At 33.2% G+C, this 20,357-nt stretch overlaps 1 protein-coding gene across 29 annotated transcripts in view; it reads right to left on the minus strand.

Moving 5' to 3' along the window:
- Positions 1–20,357, minus strand: part of mtd (TLD domain-containing protein mustard) — a 426,229-nt gene that overhangs the window by 13,615 nt on the left and 392,257 nt on the right. For all 29 annotated transcript variants that reach the window (XM_088226847.1, XM_088226843.1, XM_088226846.1 and 26 more), the window contains 2 exons: positions 16,726–16,867; positions 15,718–15,774 (listed from right to left, as the gene is read on the minus strand). In XM_088226847.1, coding sequence (XP_088082973.1) covers positions 15,718–15,774; positions 16,726–16,867 — 199 coding nt within the window. The remainder of the gene's footprint in view (positions 1–15,717; positions 15,775–16,725; positions 16,868–20,357) is intronic.

Here is a 20,357-nt window from a genome sequence, read left to right on the forward strand (position 1 = left end):
AAAGTTAATCTAATTGTGGCTCGTTCACCTATAATTCTTGTAATACCGGGTTCGATTCCAAGCAAGGTTGATATTAAATAATTGCTTGTAAGGTGGGTTTATGGCAATAAAAATAATAATAGTAAAATTATAACGATAATATAAAATTTCTTTGACTCTCTAACAAGGGTAAGTAACGATGATCTAAAACTGTAAAAAATATATAATTTTTCTAGTCAAAAACACAATACGCAATATATATATATATATAATCAACCGCCTTTGGTAAAAAGCAATATAATGTAATTGCTCCAAAAATATTTAATGATTTATTGCCAAATATAAAAGACTCAAAATGTAAAACAAATTTTAAAATAAAAATAACTGCACATATAAATGATGTAGCGAGAGATTTTTTTGAAAAATATATGTAAATCAAAACATGTAGCACTTTACATAATTGGTACACGCATATTATTTATATTTTTATGTATTTCATTGCTTTATATTTATTTTATAATATATTATACCATATTATTTATGTTTAAGTAACATGAATTCTTGGCACATATATATACTTTATATTTGGATGATAACGATTTTTAATTTCTAACATTTGATTAGCTAGGCATTTATAATTAAGTAGTTTTAGTTTTTTTTAAATATTATTGTTTTATTAGTATAGGACTACTTATGCTCTAAAGATAAAAAATCTCCATCTTAGAACAGGTTGAGCCATATGTAAGATGGAGACTATCATAAACAGAGAACACTCCGTTTTCATTTTACATTAATTAGTTTTATATAGATTCCCTGTTATTAAGTATGTATACTAATTTTTTGCAATAAAATAAATAAAATGAAGGTTATATGATATAAAGGGTGAATGTGAAAAATTATGTTTTGAGATAAAACGTTTTTGAGTTTTCAAACCTCTTGGAATTTAATAAATTTATAAATATAAAAAAACCTGCTTTTTTGCAGTCTGCAGAACCTTGTGTGCTTGAGTCAAGCGTCTTAGCCACTACACCACGGAGGCTGTTAATCTTAATAACTCCCTTTATTTAAATCCAGTCCTTGTCTATAAAATTTGGACAAACTCAAAACATTGTCGGTTAATTATTTTGTAATGTAATACGTTATTTTGCACGTTTTAACAACCATTAATAAATTATACGCTTAACTATTTTAAAATTTGTCCAGAGTTTCAGTATTTATCTTTAGTCTGCGGGGAAGAGTGAGTTTTCGTTACTCTATTGTAAGTTCTTCAATTTTAATTCATGGCCGTCGGAACACAATTACGTAATGAAAAGTAAAAATTTGACAGCGCGCAAAACTGACAAAAATGCCAGCAGATTAGTTTTTCTCGGCAAACAAAGGCCTTTTGGGAACAAAACAATGTGACGGGCGTACAATGTGCACGGCTGATTGGTACCGTGGCATTAATCTGTCAAGCCGGGAGTTCAAATATGTCTACAATGGAACATCTCTGTTACGGATCCTCATTATGTATGGACGCAATTATCTGGATAATAAATAAAAACAGCGTTTTCCAAACTACGCAAAAGCCAAAGGACTTGTATACTTTGAAAAGCACCGTCTTACTGCAGTGGGAAGTTCAGCGTTGTATATTGGGTTTTAACATAATTTGTGTCAAAAAAAGAGTTTGTCCAAATTTTTGTAGGCAAGGACTGGATTCAACTCCCTGGGGAGCTGTTAACATTAGCATATTACAACAGAGATGAAGAACATTTTAAAGAAGGCAATATAGAAGTCTAGGCATCCACGGGGCTTATGACCTGTTATTGGCTGGTTTAAGTGGCCACTTTACACACTGTGTAACATTCACCATTCTGCCCATATTTGAACATCTATATTACTTCAATTCTTTCATCTGTTGATGTTTGTGAAGTTAAAGAGCTGAAACCTTTATTATTGCGAGTGAGATTCATCTAATTGAATTATTTCCCCTACATACTAGGCAACGCCTGAAATTTTTATTTTTTCAATTTCTATACTTCTTCATGGACCAGGTGGATTTGTCAACAATATTTTGAGTTTGTCCAAATTTTTGTAGACGAGGACTAGATTCAACTTCAAAATATGGGCAGAATGATGAATGTTACACAGTGTGTAAAGTGGCCACTTAAACCAGCCAATGACAGGTCATAAGCCCTGTAGATGCCTAGACTTCTATATTGCTTCCTTTTAAAATGTTATTCATCTCTGTTGTAATATGTTAATAATTTGTGTCTGTTTTTTTTCTAAAAATTACAACAAATTAGTATATAACACAGAGATACATGGCTTATTATCTGACATAAGCAGGTTTAAGTGGCCACTTTACACACTGTGTAATATTCACCATTCTGCCTATGTTATAACATCAACATCCTCAACTCTTCCATCTTCTGTTGGCTTTTGTGATTAACAAAAGCTGAAACCTTTATCATGTAGGTGAGATTCACTTGGCTGAACCAATTCACCCTCCAGGCAACGCCTAAAAACAATTTTCCAATTTTTGTTGTTTGCAAAAATATTTTCCCCTCTGTTGCAACAAATCAAGATTTGAATAATTCCTCGAGGAGGAAATCCAGGCAGTTTGCAAACATTTGGACATTTTAACTTTTTTTTAGTTATGCCACTGTTATTTTCGGGCGCACATAATTAAATGCTTTTTTTAAAACATATAATAACAAAATACTTGGGAACAATTTCATTTTCAGTTTATTAAAAAATTGGTACTTTTGCTTTAGATGAGCACTTTCAGATTGGAGATTGAAGATTTTTCTCTAAAGACGCTCGTCTAGACCAAAACTACTAATTAATGAATTAATTAAAATTGATATTTTCCTAATGTTTTATTATATTGTGTTCTAAAAAACATTAAAACGTGTCGCACCTCGAAAATAACAGTGGCACAAGGCAAAATTTAAAAAAAATTGTTTTTACTCATTTTTATTTGGCTTAGTTTGATAGTCTATTCGAATATTTTTTTTTATTAGAAAATGGAAATCTCGCTGGGGTAGAGTGGGGTTCGAACCTCGGACCTCTGATCCGTGAGTCCGCAACACTAGCCACGGGACCACATCCCGATTCGCTATGTGTTCGTTATTACACAAATAAAATTCACTGCGCTCCATCTAATTCTGAAATAAGGAACTGCGTAAGTCTATTAGTTTCTATGTGGCGGTCGTCCAGTACTGGTTCGAAGGCGAAAAAATATCCGGTGTCTATAAAGCGTTCCGCTATTGCAGATTCAAACATTTTACATAAACCCAGTAATTACAGTGCACGAAAAATAAAAGAGGCAATTGAAATACACAGACACCCAAATAACATAAACAAAGACGACGGGCTTAAATTAAACTCAACATGGTTCCCAGCACTACATACTACAAAAACGAATAGAAATGTGCCTACTGCGGACTGCGACACAGTACAAATTACTAGTACTTAAACACATACTTTTTTCTACAAAACCCTTGGTTTACCCTGAAGATGGGTCCTGCAATGGTAGCCGAAACGTCGGAACAAATCCAACACACACGGTATCACCCAAAAAAGAAGCATATTGATAACAGTGACCGTGAAAACCTTCGCACCATATTATTCCTATTTTAAAATAGAGCAATCTGTCTTTATTGGAGAAAAATAGAACGGAGATGGACCTTATATGCATTTTTAAAATACTTAATGCTATAAGCGATGTCCCATCTCTGTTGCAATCAATTTCTTTTCATGTTCCCAACCGTGTCACCAGAAGTCAAAATCTTCTAAGAGAAACTTTTGTTCTTATGTCCCAATGTCCAGAATGTGTAGATTAGTTGATTCGTCACGCAACTTGGAATCCTTTGCGATAGATCTTCCGGATTTTCGCAGATCTCTTTGTCATTGACACAGTGGGGGATGAAGATGGATTAGCATGGGAAGTCTCATACGATGATCATGTTTATGAATATATTTTATACCATTATTTTATTGCCCTTGTTTGTCATTGCTACATTGTTTTGTTCAGTTTCTTGTACGTGTGTTTTTTCATATAACTGTTGTAATTGGCTTAGGCCGTATACATAATAAATATAAAAAAACACTGAACTTCGTCATTTCATAGGTAAGCACCTAATATTCTTTTATTTTAAATTAGTGGAAACACATAATTCATGAATTAAGACCGAGTGTGTCTTCTCTGTTTGCTAAAGTGCCCTAGATTGTAACGCATGCATCTTCAATTATTTCCTGTACTGTGAACATAAAATTATCATATATCATTAATCATTACGTTTACATCAATTTATATGCAAAAACTTACAACACAGTTATCTACATAAATACATGTAATTATTAAACACAGCCGATATGAATAAATTATACGCAATCAATTAGAAATAATTTATTATTCCTTATGCTTGGCACATTGTCGTACTTTCTTAAAGAAAAATTTACTGACTTATTTATTTTATTTTTAATTTTCAAATAGTGCACACATTAAATTATTCTTATGTGTACCCTAATAACAAAATTGTATACATATTTGATTTATCAATCGTTTATCACAAGGGAACGGTAGATGAATGTCAAATAATGAAGTTTTGAGATAGAACGGTTTTAAGTTTTCAAACCTCTTGGACATTTAAATAATCTTACAAATATAAAGGAACCTGGTTAATATAAATAGCCTATCTAGGATTAGGTTTCCGTGGGTTAGTGGAGCTCCTACCCCAGTGAGAGATTCACAGAAGACACTTGGTTGCTGTTTAATGGGTATTTATTATATGGTGAATAAATAGTGAATTGTGTTGCGCGAGTGTTACGGCGATGATGGGTTGAAGAGACTGCACTTGAACTACATGCTGGAACCAAGTGACTGACTGACTGAATTTTACTGGATTGAATTTGTTGGGCTTACTGGGCGTTGACTGCGCCTTGTGGTCTCTTTATAGGCCACGTTCCTTTGTTCTTCATATCTCCATGGTAGGGACGATGTTAATGTACTGCAGGACATTGATTTCGTGTTTCGCAGAACGCAATATATGGAATTCAATAGAAAACACTGACTTGCTTCTTGGAGTCATGACTATATTTCAGGGGAAATTATTTAGCACACGTGTGTCATGAATCATGGACCATCAACCCCACACCTATACTGTTTTACATGATCTAAAATGGTTTTCATTAATATTAAATTATCGCTTTATTTCCAGTATTTCACTGACATCCATCCTTTATCCCCTGAATTTTTTTTTCTTGTTCAGCTTGGAAAGTACAGCCTTTGCGTCAAATTTTATTAAACAGAAATGTAGATCATGTGAACTGCCATCAGATGCCATTATTAGTTTAAAATTGTACCTTTCATATGTCTTAACCTTATGTTTACATATAGTTTTTTTTCTCTATAAATGTTTTTTCCCATTTTCTTCATAATCATAATTTCCACTCCGCATCTAGTCGAAATTTCCCCACTTTCCCAATACTTCTCAGATAAAGATAGGCAGGAAACAATATCCACTTGTAAAATATAAACCTTGTTCGTTATTATCAAGGTCAATAAAACTGCAACACCCATATTTAAAAAAATGTTTTTGTAGTAGTTTAGATTCAAGAGCAAAGCTCAAGATTACAAATTCTCGGAAAAATAATAAGGGGATGAAAAAAATCGTAAACCACGGCAACAGCACTCAAAATACTTTTTTGTACATTTATGCGAAGCAACTTAGAATATGTATCACAAATATGGAATTCTATGTACAATGTGCAGATATCACGTATTGAAAATATACAAAAGAAATTTGTCAAATACCTTAAATCCGATCAATATATTCAAATATGTAAAAAAATCTATATGTGAATTATTTACCATTTGCGATGCATCAGACGTGGCTGGCTGTATTATTATGTTCCCCTGGGAAGGCGGAGAGTGAAAAAGAGAGAAAGAAGCCTTTCATATTATATTTAAATTGAGGGAAGCAAGCTGCAAAAGCTGCTCAGTGTACTATGACGATGCTATTAATTATTGACTAATTAGTTGTAATTTTTTTGTTGTGTCCTCTTATTTTCTTCATTTCATCGCATCTCTTGGCTTAAGAACTTGCGTGACTGGTTCCATTGCAGCACTCAGTCCTTGTTCAGGGCAGCTGCCAATAAAGTAAGAATCGCAATGATGATTTCCAACCTCCATCGGGGAGAGGAACCATAAGAAGAAGAAGAAGGAAAAAACTGAACAAAACTTATGTTATCACCCAATGTAAAAATGATTCATTGGAATTCCGATTCTGTGCCCTATGCACCACTAGGTGCGGGTCAGGAAAGATGATAACTATATTGATGATACCAAAGGCCCTATGCACCACTAGGTGCGGGTCAGGGAAGATGATAACTATATTGATGATACCAAAGGTTTCATTATCTTTTTGAACGAGTTAATATAAATTGATAAAAAAAACAACAATTGACCATTGGAAGGAAGGTCACATAGATGTCAAAAAACTGGGTGAACCTTTGCAATTGTACTCCGCAAATTGGTTCGAAATTAAAATCAGACAATAAGATCAACTCATGTCAAATGCATTCACAGGTCTGCAATGGCATTGTAAGCAATATTGTATTTGATCCCAATGTACAAATGTAATTACGATAGTAAACTATAATATAACATGTTTGCATAAACAGTGTCTGATGTAACCTTTTATGGCAGTTCCTAATAGGCCGCAAAATTTTAGGCAATTGTAAAAAAAAAACCTACTGTAATTATTTTAAAAACATTTAATTATTCCTCGAGTCCTAGTGTTTCATCAAGATTCTAACAGATGTCTCCGAGCGTACGAAATCTAAAATCATAAGCGTACAACTCTTTGCGCTATTTTCATATGGCCGGCCATCCGAGCACATAAACAGAGAGCGCGTTAACGTGCTTATAATAATTAATCGGTTAATCATAGCTATCGAAAAAGGCATACGATTGTTTATCTGTCAATAAATCATCACAATTGCCATACAAAAAAGTTGTCAGAAATTAAAATGCACAAAACGATCCACGGAAAGACAGATGCTCAGTGTATGTTTTAGAGTCAGAGTAAGAAATGAAGAAATAAGGCGCCAAACCGGAGTCGTGGATATCATGCATCGTGCAGTGAAATTGAAATGGCAGTGGGCAGGACACTCGGCGAGGCAAAATGATAGTAGGTGGACACCCAGAATAATAATGTGGAGACCATGGGCAAACAAAAGCTTTCTCGAATTCTCGTGGAGACTTACCGCGACCATGCTCTGTCGGAAACAACATGCAGATATTGGTTTTGACGCTTTAAAAGTAACGATTTAGATGTTGAAGATAAAGAACGGTCTAGCGCAACGAAAAAGTTAGAAGACAAAGAACTTGATGCATTTCTCAACGAATGCCCATGTCAGACGCAAAATAAACTTGAAGAATCATTAGGAGTTGATCAACAACAGCTAACAATAGCCAAATGTTTAAAAGCATTGAGAATGATTTAAAAGCAAGGAAATTGGGTGCCGTACGAATTGAAGCCAAGAGACTTCGAACCAAAACAGCGATAACTTATTCAAGTCCCCAAGAAAGCAGGCCTAAATTATGTTTATTTTTCAAACAATGGAAAATTGATTATTAAACACCATGTATATTTATACATCAATTTTTGTATTAAAATACCTGCATGACGACGTTACAGCACCATTTGCAGAGGGTTTTTTTACCAGTCTTTTAAAAGAAAAGTTTGTTCTTGATATTATTTGTTATGTGGTAAAAAAAAAAACACCTTTAAATCAGTGCTAATTTAGAATATTTCAGGAAACAAAGTGTTATATCAATAAATGCATTTCGTAGTGTAAAAAAGAAAAGTGTAAGCTTCCATACTAATATGCCACAAATAGTTGTTTGGCTAAATACCGAATATTCGGCCACGCTCTCGACCGAAGCGCTGAATGTTCAGAAAAAGATGCTTGCATTTCGCACACGGCAGGTTACGACCTGTCTTATTGCGACGCGTGCAGGGGTGATGGGGCGGGCATGTTTGTCTCATTAGTGAGTAGATCATGTCGAGACACGCGTTATTGGTCATATATATATTTGTTTGTTCATTATTAAGTCCTTATTAGTAATTATTATATCATTGTACATCACGGCACCATTTAATTAAAAATCACCTATTTGGGAATATTATGAGATTTGTAGTGAAAATAATTAACTGGCTGTGTGTTTGCTGTGTAACAACAATATCTTGGCCGAATACCGAATATTTAAAAAAAGTAGCCGAATACCGAATAGTGGCAATTTGACATATTAACACACAGCCAATGTGGTGCATCTCTATTCCATACTTTGTAAAAATATTATACATAATGGTTAACAATGCATCATTTAATTTATTTTTAAAAATATTGGATAAAAAAGGTAAAACTGCGAGTCTAGACATACAAATGTTCCTCTAGAAGGCATAAAAATATTTGAAAAGTGCGACTTCTTTATCTAATTATATACAAAAACCATTAAGACTAGACTGAAGAAAAGTCAGTACGATGAATTATCATAAATCTAACATCAACTAAGGAAAACATTTAGACTAGACATGTACACAACAATAACAGGGAAGATTAGACTAAGTTGTATTTAACGTGGAAGTGTTCGGAGAGGCCTTGTTCGTTTGATTTAACACCTGACAATACAGACAATATGCGTGTGACAATAATATTTTGGTGTGTTCTTCACACTTAATGTAATGTGGCTCAAACCGGTTATGTATGAATTATGCATGAAAAACAAATTCTGTCTTTTGTTCCGTGTACTCGAGCTAATGAAAGATTTTATTTTGCTGCATTCATATCAAGTTTCTGCAAATCGGTCGAGTCCCATTTGCTTCTCAATCCTGATCCGAATTGAATAAGACATCTCTTATGTACAATATTTCGACTTAGCCATTAAAAGTTTTATCGACATGTATAAATTCCACAACGGGGACATTTCCACAACGTAATTCGAGCAGTAAAAAATATTTTAGCTGTTAATTGAAGATTGTTCGAATGTAAGCGATGGAAAAAAAACAGACATAACCTCAAAACCAATTGATGGCAAATACTTTATATATTCATGTGATAATAAGGCGATGTGTGTGTTGCTGTCCAATCGTTAAATCATCCACTCAATTGAACGGCTAGGCTGTTCATTAAATGCCGGCGTTTAGTTGAATGGCTTGGCCATTCGTTAAATTAAGATAGCTCAACGTTCAACGTGTTGGCTAGTTGAAAACTAGCTCTTTAGAAACGGTTGAACCAAAAGCCGCCATGTTAGGTTGGGATAGGTTGGATTAAGTTATGTAAAATAACTCATTTTTTATATTATTATTAAACTTAACCCAACCTGTCCTAACCTAACCTAAGTTCACATAACAAAACAAATTTAAAAATAAAACAGTTATTATTGTTGTAATAAATTAAAGAGGCTAAGCGACGTTCAGCCATTTCGTTACTTACACCCAATTCAATTGAATACCGGCATTTAATAAACAGTCTAGCCGTCCTATTGAATGGCTGATTCAACTATTTGGCGGCGACATATACATCATCTTTGAATTTAAAAAAGTTATGTTTTGCACCACAACAGGTGAATTACAGCCCAGACCACCCGGGCTTGAGAAAAATCAGATTTCAATTTTTGTCTTCTCACCGGGAGTTGAACCTGGAACCTTTCGTGTGTGAGTCAAGCGTCTTAGCCATTACACCACGGAGGCTAGACAATGATGCGTCTATTGAAAAAATAATAATTGATCTTTCATTGGCTCGAGTATGGAATGATGACATGTAAAAAAACCGAGGTGAAAATGGAAGATTGATTTAAAATGGAGTGTTACCAGTCACACTAACAACTTGGCGGTTAAGGGATAATGTGGCGCTTTGTATAACAAGATGGCCGTGTGTTTTGACAGATGTGTCACAGAGATATCTAACAAGTAATAAGGCAGTGCTTTATCTAAGAATCATTCACATTCAACACTCACCAACAATTAACAGGTGCAAATCCAAAGATTTTTCCAACTTGTTGCCTAAACATCTAAAGAGTGTCTCTAATTTCGATATTCATATCTTCACAGGCAAGGTTATGACAAATGGAAACATGTATGCGCAGTTGCCTACGCACATACACAAAAAACAATATATTTTCAATTAGAAAACATGTTTTTGATTTAATGTATGTAATTAGGAAATCGTGTGAAAAGATTTTGTAAAAGAATATTAAATATAAAAGATTCACAAACGCCGATTCATTAAAAATGTGCATACCTACTGTGTTTGAAAAAATTACAAATGTCAATATGTGACAGAGTGTACAAACATTTGTGGTATGGCAAACTGTGATTATAAACAGCCAATATTTGTTTATATTGCATTCAAGAATACAATAAATGTTTGGAATAATATAACACATACTTTAAAATACATTTTCAAGCAAATGTCGGTTGCTAAACAGCGATCGACATTTGCACAATATCTTCGTGAAAGTATTTACTCTTCTGTGAAAATATAAACACGACGGAATGTGAATTTATTACACTGCAGAGATTCGTGAGGAATAAAGGATACTACAAAACTAACACAAACGCCTTGGCCAATTCATTCCAATACTTAATGAGATCAAATACAAGCATATTCGTTCATTTTGTTTCTGTAAAACAAGTAAACGATTAATTAAATGGTTTGATGAATTGGCTAAGGCACAATAAACAGCTATCGTATCGCTAACTATTGATTCGGAAGATTTAAGTGTTGTTTCTGCGTCTAGACAAAACATCTTCAGCGAAACATGCTGGGATATCGCCCCTAAACATTTCCTCGTCATGGCATCCTGTCACACTTCAGACATTATTATTTTAGGTTTGTAGTGAAGGTAAAAGGAATTGTTTATAGTTAAAGGTTTGATTGAAGCATGTACACATTCGGAAAGAAAACAAAAAAAAACACCTATTTAAAAACACGAGGTAGCTTATTGTTAAAATAGTTTAAGCTTTAGTTTGTTAAGAATTAATAATGACAAAAGGATATTGGAACCAAAAATTAAAGGGAAAAAAAAACAAACTTGGTCATCAATAATCCAAAAGCTTCGCTAGTTTTAAAATAGTTTGACGATTCTATAATAAATGAGGCTGTTTTGTTAGATCAAAATTATTGTAAAACACTTCTTAAAAAGTATTCTTAAAACAATTTTTTGTACCTAGTTTGATTGTGTATTTTCATTATAAGTTTGCCTTTATAGCTCGCAAGCTAGCCTTTTGAAGTAAGAATGCTTCGATAACTTTGATATTAAATTATTCGACTGTCTGAAATGTGGCATTGCCACCGAGAAGCCAGAAATGGTCTAAGACGGGTGAACAGTGGAATCAGGGTAAGGACAGGCACTAAGGGACGACTATCGCACATATTGTACCTCATCGCGGGCTTGTTCGTCAGAGTCTCCAGACAGCCCTTGACTCTTCAAAATGGAGTAGATTTTCACGTAGGGCGCCTTCAACAACTGCCCGATCATTAAATATATATTTTATTTGCTGAATTTTAGTGTTTGATATCCAATGGTGGTGATTTGATGATGGAAATGAGTGACTTTCAGACTAATGGCGTCGTTTAGATTCAGTTGTTTTCTCGATGGTTTGATGACACTAGCATTCGAGCGGGTACAGATATGACATTGTCCGCTTTGTTCCACATATGCCTTCCAAATACTCATGAGGGTGACCCTGCGAATGATACCCGATGTGACAATATGACCACGGGGAAGGGGACATGAAGAGTGGCAGGACTTTGGCGGAATGAAAACGCATGCACTTTTACACCAAATACTTCCACTGGGACTTATGTAAGAAACAGATTTTGTGAAGAAACAAACGTGAGATTAAAAATCAAATGTGGCTTCCTATATCGTCACCCTAACTTGTAAAACATGCAAATCCGCAAATGCTAAAATAATATATTTTGGTGTTTTCTGTTGGGACTTCAAATAATCAACTTGTATGTCCAAACAGTGTTGCATTATTTTTTTAAATACGCGACCCCGTTACGAGTAGAAAAATAGCGGGCTATCCCCCCTGGGATCAGCTTTTGCCTCGTTTGGGGATCGCTGTCATGAGCAATACAAAAGGTAAAGATCCTGGGAGGGGGGGGGGGGGGTGGGGAGGGTAGCGCCAGAAGGATGACAGTTTTTCATCTCTTACGTTTTGCCTTTGTCATGCTTGGGCCCGCGACCCCACTGGCAAGGCTTCGTGACCCCCCAGGGTTGAAAAACACTGATTTAAAAATCTTCGCTACTAAAGTAAAAACTGTTACAGCTCTTTCATGAAATAAGTTAAGTTGGAGATTTACGAGTTTTAGAAAAGTTAGGCTGACGATATGCGTTATTAAAAGTGATGATAAATGATTTTCAGGTTTTGTTTTATCATTTTGGTAATCGTAAATATAAAGAAAAATGAATTCAATAGATTACAAATATTTTCTTTTACGTAATCATGATTTAATTTCGTTATCGGTTAAATGTAGAACAAAGGTCAACAGCTCCGTTAACGTTTCTTATAAAAATTACCACATTTGATTTATAACAATTGTTAAGTAGATACTATTTCATTTGAATCATACAACAGGTAAAGTAGATTTCAATGAATGTGTGACCAATGTGAAGTTCATATTGTTTGAGTATAATATAGAGTTCAAGGTTTATTAATTAATATTCTAGAAATACAAATTAATAACCAGTTATGTTTTTATCATTCATACAAATTGATTATAATATTACACACAAGATGTTATCAAATAATAATTACACAAATTAATGAGACATTAACTTGATTATTTTAATTACTGTGATTCGAATAGTTTTCTTCAAATATGTTCTGTCAACGCTTACTATATTGCAAAATACAAATGTAATACATTGAAAAATAGATTAAGATCTAAATATCTGTCATTCTCTACACGAGAAACCAGAATTCTAAGTTCTCATTATCTTTACAAATAAAACACCATTATTACATTTTGTGTTTCAAAAACATCAATGTATATGTTGTACACGAGAGTAGGCGTTTTGTGTAGAGTGAAATACCATGAATTAAGAATAAATGATGAAAATGAAGGAACATTTATGAGAAATGATATACGATAATAAAGATCGGGTAGCTGGGAAAGTACAACAGTAAAATAATAGAAAATGAGACATCAAGATTGATACACTGGATGTGAAATAATATATGAAAATTTGTCAAAAACACAAAACAGATTGGAAACATAACTATTTTAGAGTATTACTCAGGATTGTTCAAATTTTGGACTTATATTCTTAAAGACTAAAAAAACAGTAATGTATGTATTTTTTTTACGGTGACTGCTCCGAACTGAACTATGCTGTATTAAATTTGTATGTATATTTGTATTTGCTGTACATAATCAAAATATTATGTGTGTTTCTAAATATTTATTTATGGGTTGGTTGGTTGTTCAAACATTGAATAAATCAATGATTAGATTATGACAACATTAATAATAAATAAAACAAGTTTATTGGTAACACCTAAAGAAAAACTAAAATTGGCAACAGTAACTGAAATTATCGCAATACCTTTTTATTTGACAGACAGCTGTAAACGGCCGATCATGTTCTGATATTGAAAATTTCGTGGAATTTTTTTAATTTTGGTAACTTTTTGTGGTTATGTTATCAAAAAGTTGACACTGTGACAGTTTGAATAGACATCTAAAAGCTGACATCTCTTCAAATTTAATTTGGTAATAATTGGCTGGTATTTCCACTGACGTATAATAAACAGACACATTATTCCTATACTAGCTGCATCTAAGATAGAGCAAATATTGGGTTGCCCTCAACAATAAAAAAAAAGAGATTGTAAATCTCAATACACTATGCATGTAAGAAAGAGATAAACATATTTCCTTTTTTTTTTCTTTTTTTATAAAGAAATATTTTCGTTCTTATAATTTACGCAAATATTTAATTTTAAGGGGCATTTTCAACGAGTTGTAAATAACTCACTATTAGAAAATGGGAGTCAAGTTGGGGTAAAGTGGGATTCGAACCACGGACCTTTGATCCGTGAGTCCGAGAACTAGCCACAGGACCACAACCCAATTCATTCCTTAGTTCATATTCATTTCTCGTTACCATATATACGACACTAGCTGTCAGTGTTGTTATACTCTTTCAATCAGTTGTATTGTATTTTTTTTTAATTTTTGCTTAGTTTGATAATCTATTAACAAATAAAATAATAAAAAACTACTGAACTTCCAAATTCTACACATTAATTAATAATTTTACAACTGCAAAATTATTTATAAAATTCCTGGGGATTTTTCCCTGTGCTGAGTTGGAAAAATTTGCAGGCGAACTGATTAAGTGATTCTTGAGAAAGATTTCTACTTACTACAAACACATTTGCATGTCGTGTCATGATAGATGTTCCGAATTGCTTCTCTAGATGTTACCAATGATATTAAAATCGATTTATCATTTCATTTTAATGATAACCATTTGTTGAAAAACCAGTTAATTAAACAAACATATTTAATATACACATATTATAATGTTACATACGTATTTAAAAAGTGGGTCGAATAGTTCAATTTGCATCAGTCTAATAAAATCTATTCATGTTTATTGTTTATGATATCGCACCTTGGGAATACTAGTGGCACAACTAAAAAAACACGTCAGCACTATCAGTAAAGTAACGTTCATTTGCAAAAACATAGTTTAAATGTTTTCAGAAATAACAATGGCATAATATTTTTTGTGCCATTACTCTTTTTTTTTCTTTTTTTTATGTTAAGGCAACCCATCTTTACAAGGATGATTTGTGCCGTATAGTAAATAATATTTTTTCAATTAACAAATTTACATCATTTAGAACAATAAATTTGGATAAGTGCAAAACTACTTCTGGAGATAAGATTGACAAGATATGGGATGAATTTAGGGGAACGGGAAGGTTTAGTTTATTATTTAGGTATTATTATTATATTTATTTATATATTTATGTATTTATTATATTATTGAATTATTTCTTGAATGTGAGTATAAAAAAGAACAATATAATATTGTCATTTTTGTTTTTAAGATATCCGGTGAATAGGTATTTGAACAGTTTTTCAGTCACTCACTCGGATATGCCTTCCCAATATTGTGTAAAAAAGATAACTGCACGTCGGACTGATTATGCTTAAGCTAAAATCAACAAAATCAAGGTTGTGTAGTCCTGTTTTTCTTACCTCAAAATTGAACTGATTTTGATTTATTTTTTTTGAGAAAGAGCATCACAATGACATTTTCTGTGTCGGAATATTTTCTGTTTCACAAAATTATTTATCATTTAAAAAAAAATTGTATGAAGAAAAGTCAAATCGCGTTTTCTTTTAAGGCCACATTAATATTTTAGTGGGTAAAAAATATATTTAGGAACATTTCTGTTTATTTAACTCAAAAAAGAGAATTTTAGACTTGTGCCACTGTTATTACTCAGGTGCGATATTTTCATCGTATATTTAAAAAATATTCTGAGTTGATTTTATTTCACATAGATTCATATAAGTCTTAATACACAGATTTTTAGTGATAGACGGTCGTAAGATCTACCTAAATCAAAGCAAGAGAAGAAAAAGAGGCACAGTAAAATATTTTGTAAAAGGAACACAGGTTTTACGTAAAGATAATAAATAGAACAGAAAACATACCTCCCAGGATTCTCTAGTGAGATCTCCCATATCTCCCTGGCTGTCAGATCGTTCACCCTGTTAATGAAACAAAAAACAAATAATTAACATAAGTTGTGTCCATCTTTTTCCAAATTTAAAAAATGAGCACCAGAGGTAAAACAAAATGGTAAAGGTTTCATTACAATATTATGAGTTTGTTCAATGTTTGTAGACAAAAGACTGGATTTTACCCCCTAGAGAGTCATTAAGATTAACAAATTACAACATTGATGGAGAACATTTTAGAGGAGGGAATATGGAAGTCTAGGCAATTTACAGGGCTTATGACCAGTCATTGGCTGGTTTAAGTGGCCGCTTTACACACTGTCACATTCACCATTTTGCCTATGGTTAAACATTCATATTTCTTCAATTTTTAGAAGTTTAAAAATTCAAAAATTATTTTCCCGCGTCGCCTAGTATGATGGATGTTCGAATGTAGGCAAAATGGTGTATGTTACACAGTGTGTAAAGTGGCCACTTAAACCAGCCAATGACAGGTCATAAGCCCTGTAAACGCCTAGACTTCCACATTCCCTTCTCTAAAATGTTCTTACTATCAGAAATCCGAGATAAATCACTAATGCAATAAAAAGTTTACCAATGTATTGCATTGTCTAGGCGTATGAAGTAAAAGAGTACCGAGTATACGATTGTCACTTTCGATTTTATAGGTATATTCGCGAGAGAAAGTAGCCAGCCAGTACTACTGTCAGTAGCTCTTAGGCCTTCGTCAGGGGAGGTGCTTTTGCTCGCCTGTGAGCATCAGAAAATGGTCATTTTCATGTTTTTAGCAATTAGATTAAAAATATTATTACTTTTGACATCAACTATAGTTGATTGAAACAATTGCCTATGAATATTCAATTTTTCCAATTTTAAATCTCGTTTTTTGCCCGTGTATTGACTACACAGCACCGGAACGCGAGGAATAAAAAAAATAAAAATGTTGTATGAAGAGATTTAGCATCAATACTGTTTGCGTACCTTATCTCCAGGGGTGGTTGTTTCCTCGTCCCACAGTTCTGTATCGCTGTCCACCAGAGTGTAGCCGCGCTGTGTCACATCTCCCAGTTCCCCGTACAATTCCGGTACCCAGTGGTTTATGAACTTGTACAAGTCATCCACCCTGTTAAAAAATTACAAACAAAAAATAAGCCAACTGAGCTCCTCAAAATTATATTTACATTTACATTTATTTTTGCACCACAACAGGCCAGGAGGCCCAATTACAGTGGCTAATTACATATCACAGAACACCCAGGCTTGAGAAAAATCACATTTTTATTTTTTGTGTTCTCACCGGGAATCGAACCCGGAACCTTCCGTGCGTGAGTCAAGCGTCTTGACCGCTACACCACGGAGGCCGCCGATATATTGTATATAGTAAAACCACGATTAACCTAGGGGGATACGTTCCAATATATTTCGGCGCTAAATGAAACCATATTAAATAAGGTCATCTAAACACGTAATATGGAAATATCACATACTATGAATACCGATAAAAATATATTAAATGGATTTAGAATAATTAATTGTATTTTCAAAATCAATATGGATATTGCGGAGAAATGATTTCATACATAAATATGAAAATGAAATTGAATAAAAATACGTTGCTAGAAAAGTGCGACGTGTTTGCCTCTTAATGGGGATAAGACGAACAGAACAGAGATTTTTTTTTTTTTTTGTAACATTTATGACCTTTGCACACAAAGAAATTGAAACCGAACTAAAACTGCTATCAACATATTTATTTTTTGGGTGATACCGTATGTGTTGGATTTGTCCCGACGTTTCGGCTACCATTGCAGGACCCATCTTTGTAAACTGTGTGTTTTGTGGACAAAAGTATGTGTTTGAGTACTAGTAATTTGTACCGTGTCGCAGTTGGCACATTTCTATTCGTTTTTGTAGTATGTAGTGCTGGGAACCACGTTGAGTTTAATTTAAGCCTGTCATCTTTGTTTATGTTGTTTGGGTGTCTGTGTATTTCAATTGCCTCTTTTATTATTCACACACTCTCATTTTTTGCCTGTGTATTGACTACACAGCACCGGAACGCGAGAACTTTTTTGGCTCAGTAAGGGAAGGGTTAAGTATTTAATTCAGTAGCTTACAAGTATTCCGTATATTGAAAATATTGTAACAAGAGATTTAGCATTAATCTTGTTTGTGTACCTTTACCGTGCGCAAGAAAACATTTTTGTTTACAATTTCACGCAGGGCTAAAGTTCCTCATTGTTTCTAAAGCACAAAACCTGTGCATGTCAATCTACACTGAGTTTTTGCTTATAAATCTCTAGATATTGTGTCATTGCTTGAAAAACTCAAAAACTTAAAACAATATATTGTTTTTCGTACTGTAAAATATTTTTTTTTACTGTTCATTGCAATACATCAAATGGTTTGGAATTTTTTGTGGAACACTACCTCATATTTAACTTATATGGTGATTTTTACAAAAAGCTGGCTTATGACGGCAGTACAGTTCTGTGTGTAAAACAGAACCAGAACCCTGGGTGAGTGTTTTCGGCTCGATGGCTAAAAAACCTATAAACATTTTATGTAAATGCGATGCTGTCAAAAGCTATAGTCCCTCATATCCCATCATTAAACTTTTAGATTTATATATACGCCCAATGAGAATTTTCAAGGACATATTTACGCATAGAAAATTATTATGAAAAAAGCAGAAAGACTCAATGGTATACAGTAGACTTTGTGGGAGTGGAAGCGGGAGAGAGGTGTTTACTATTGAATTTGATTCAGTGATCGTTTGAAAGAAGACAGCTTGTTATGTTGTTAGCTAAACTTTTAGATCTAAGACAGATATACTGTTTTCAATGTTTATTTATTTATTAACGGACATTGTCCATGTTTACAATTTATAAGGTTTAAATATTACAATAAAAGAGTAGTTAAAAACATTTAAAGGAAAAAGAAAGAAGCATTGACAAACATAAGGGACATTGAGACAAGATCTGGACTATTTATTTAGTGCTCGTTTAAATCGTTGTAAACTTAAACCAAAAAAGTCCAGATCCTGTCTTGAGTTAACAATACGACAAAGGCGGGTCATTGGAGAATTTAGGCCATAGTTTGTTCTATGCTGATCGATGAACAGTACTTCATTGTTTCTCAATCTACGAGTCGGAATATTGAATTTTACTTGTCCCAGTAATGATGGAACATCGATTATACCATTTAGTATGCCGAACATATATATGGAGTCAATATTAGTTCTACGTTTTTGTAGACTAGAAATATTTAACATCGACTCTATTTCAGCATAAGAATAATTATCTCTCTCTAGTCCAAGCATCCACGCTATTTTTCAAAGCAAGCGATGTTGGACTGATTCAATGTGATTTATGCAATTGACATAGAATGGAGACCAGACCACTGAGGCATATTCAAGAAGAGGGCGAACAGTTGAGCAATAAAGAGTTTTGATTGTACGGACATTAGTAAAATCAGAGGATATTCTGTTAATGAAGCCAAGTAATTTCAGTGATTTATTTACTGTATTATCTATATGCTTGTTGTATGTCAGTTTATAGTCCAAAACAACTCCTAAATCTCTGATGGACTTAACTACATCAATTTTGGAGTTTTCTAATAGGTACTCGAAGGAAATTGGTTGTTTTGTTCTATGAAATGACATTATTTTGCATTTTTTAATATTTAGTTCTAATTTATTGACTTTACACCATCGGTTAAAAGAGTTAATGTCTGATTGAAGAAGAAAGCAGTCTTGTAAAGTTTAAATTATTAAGAGAATTTTGTTGTCGTCCGCGAAGAGCCAAAAACGAGAGTAAGAGAATGATTTAGCAACATCATTAATAAACAAATTGAAAAGCAGGGGTGCCAAATGAGCACCCTGAGGTACACCCGATGTAACATCAATACTGGTTGATAAATAGTTATTTATCCGAACATTTTGTGTCCTATTAGTTAGATACGATTTAATAAATGATAGTAATGGATCTCTTATTCCCAAGGCATGTAATTTATACATGAGAATTTTATGATCTACTTTGTCAAATACCTTGGAAAAATCTGTGTAAAGAACATCAATCTGCTGACCATTTTCGAAATATATTTTTAAATATATAAATTTTTTTTAAAATATATATTTAAGAACCAAAATGTATTTACAAGTAATTCAAATAGATCAAGTCAAAGAAGGAATCGTGCGCTAGAAATACCACATTGTAACACGAGGCTAGCACAGAAACATGCATATATTATAGGCCCAAAATTTTTTATTCTTTTTTTACTGATAATATTTCATTGATTCCAAACTTTCAACATTTTCCTTCTTTTAAATAACACGCACTATCCTGGATTCAAACTAAAGATATCAACTCTATTTTTATATGATATATTTTGTTGCCCTTTAATAATAAGGAATATTTTATGATTTTAAAAATATTTTTTATTTCCTTTTTTAATTACTATAAAATGAAAAAGTACCTTATAATCTTTTACAGAATATTTTATTTTCTCTTTCTTATATTACACAAAAATATTATACCTGTCTATTTATTATAGGAGCCAAAATTCATTAACATTTCTTGTATACCCACGAACAGGCCATGCCTTTGTGGGAT

This window comes from Micrasema longulum, unplaced genomic scaffold (genome assembly GCF_059751315.1).
Source record: "Micrasema longulum isolate JH-2025_06_02 unplaced genomic scaffold, ASM5975131v1 h1tg000469l, whole genome shotgun sequence".
NCBI lineage: Eukaryota > Metazoa > Arthropoda > Insecta > Trichoptera > Brachycentridae > Micrasema > Micrasema longulum.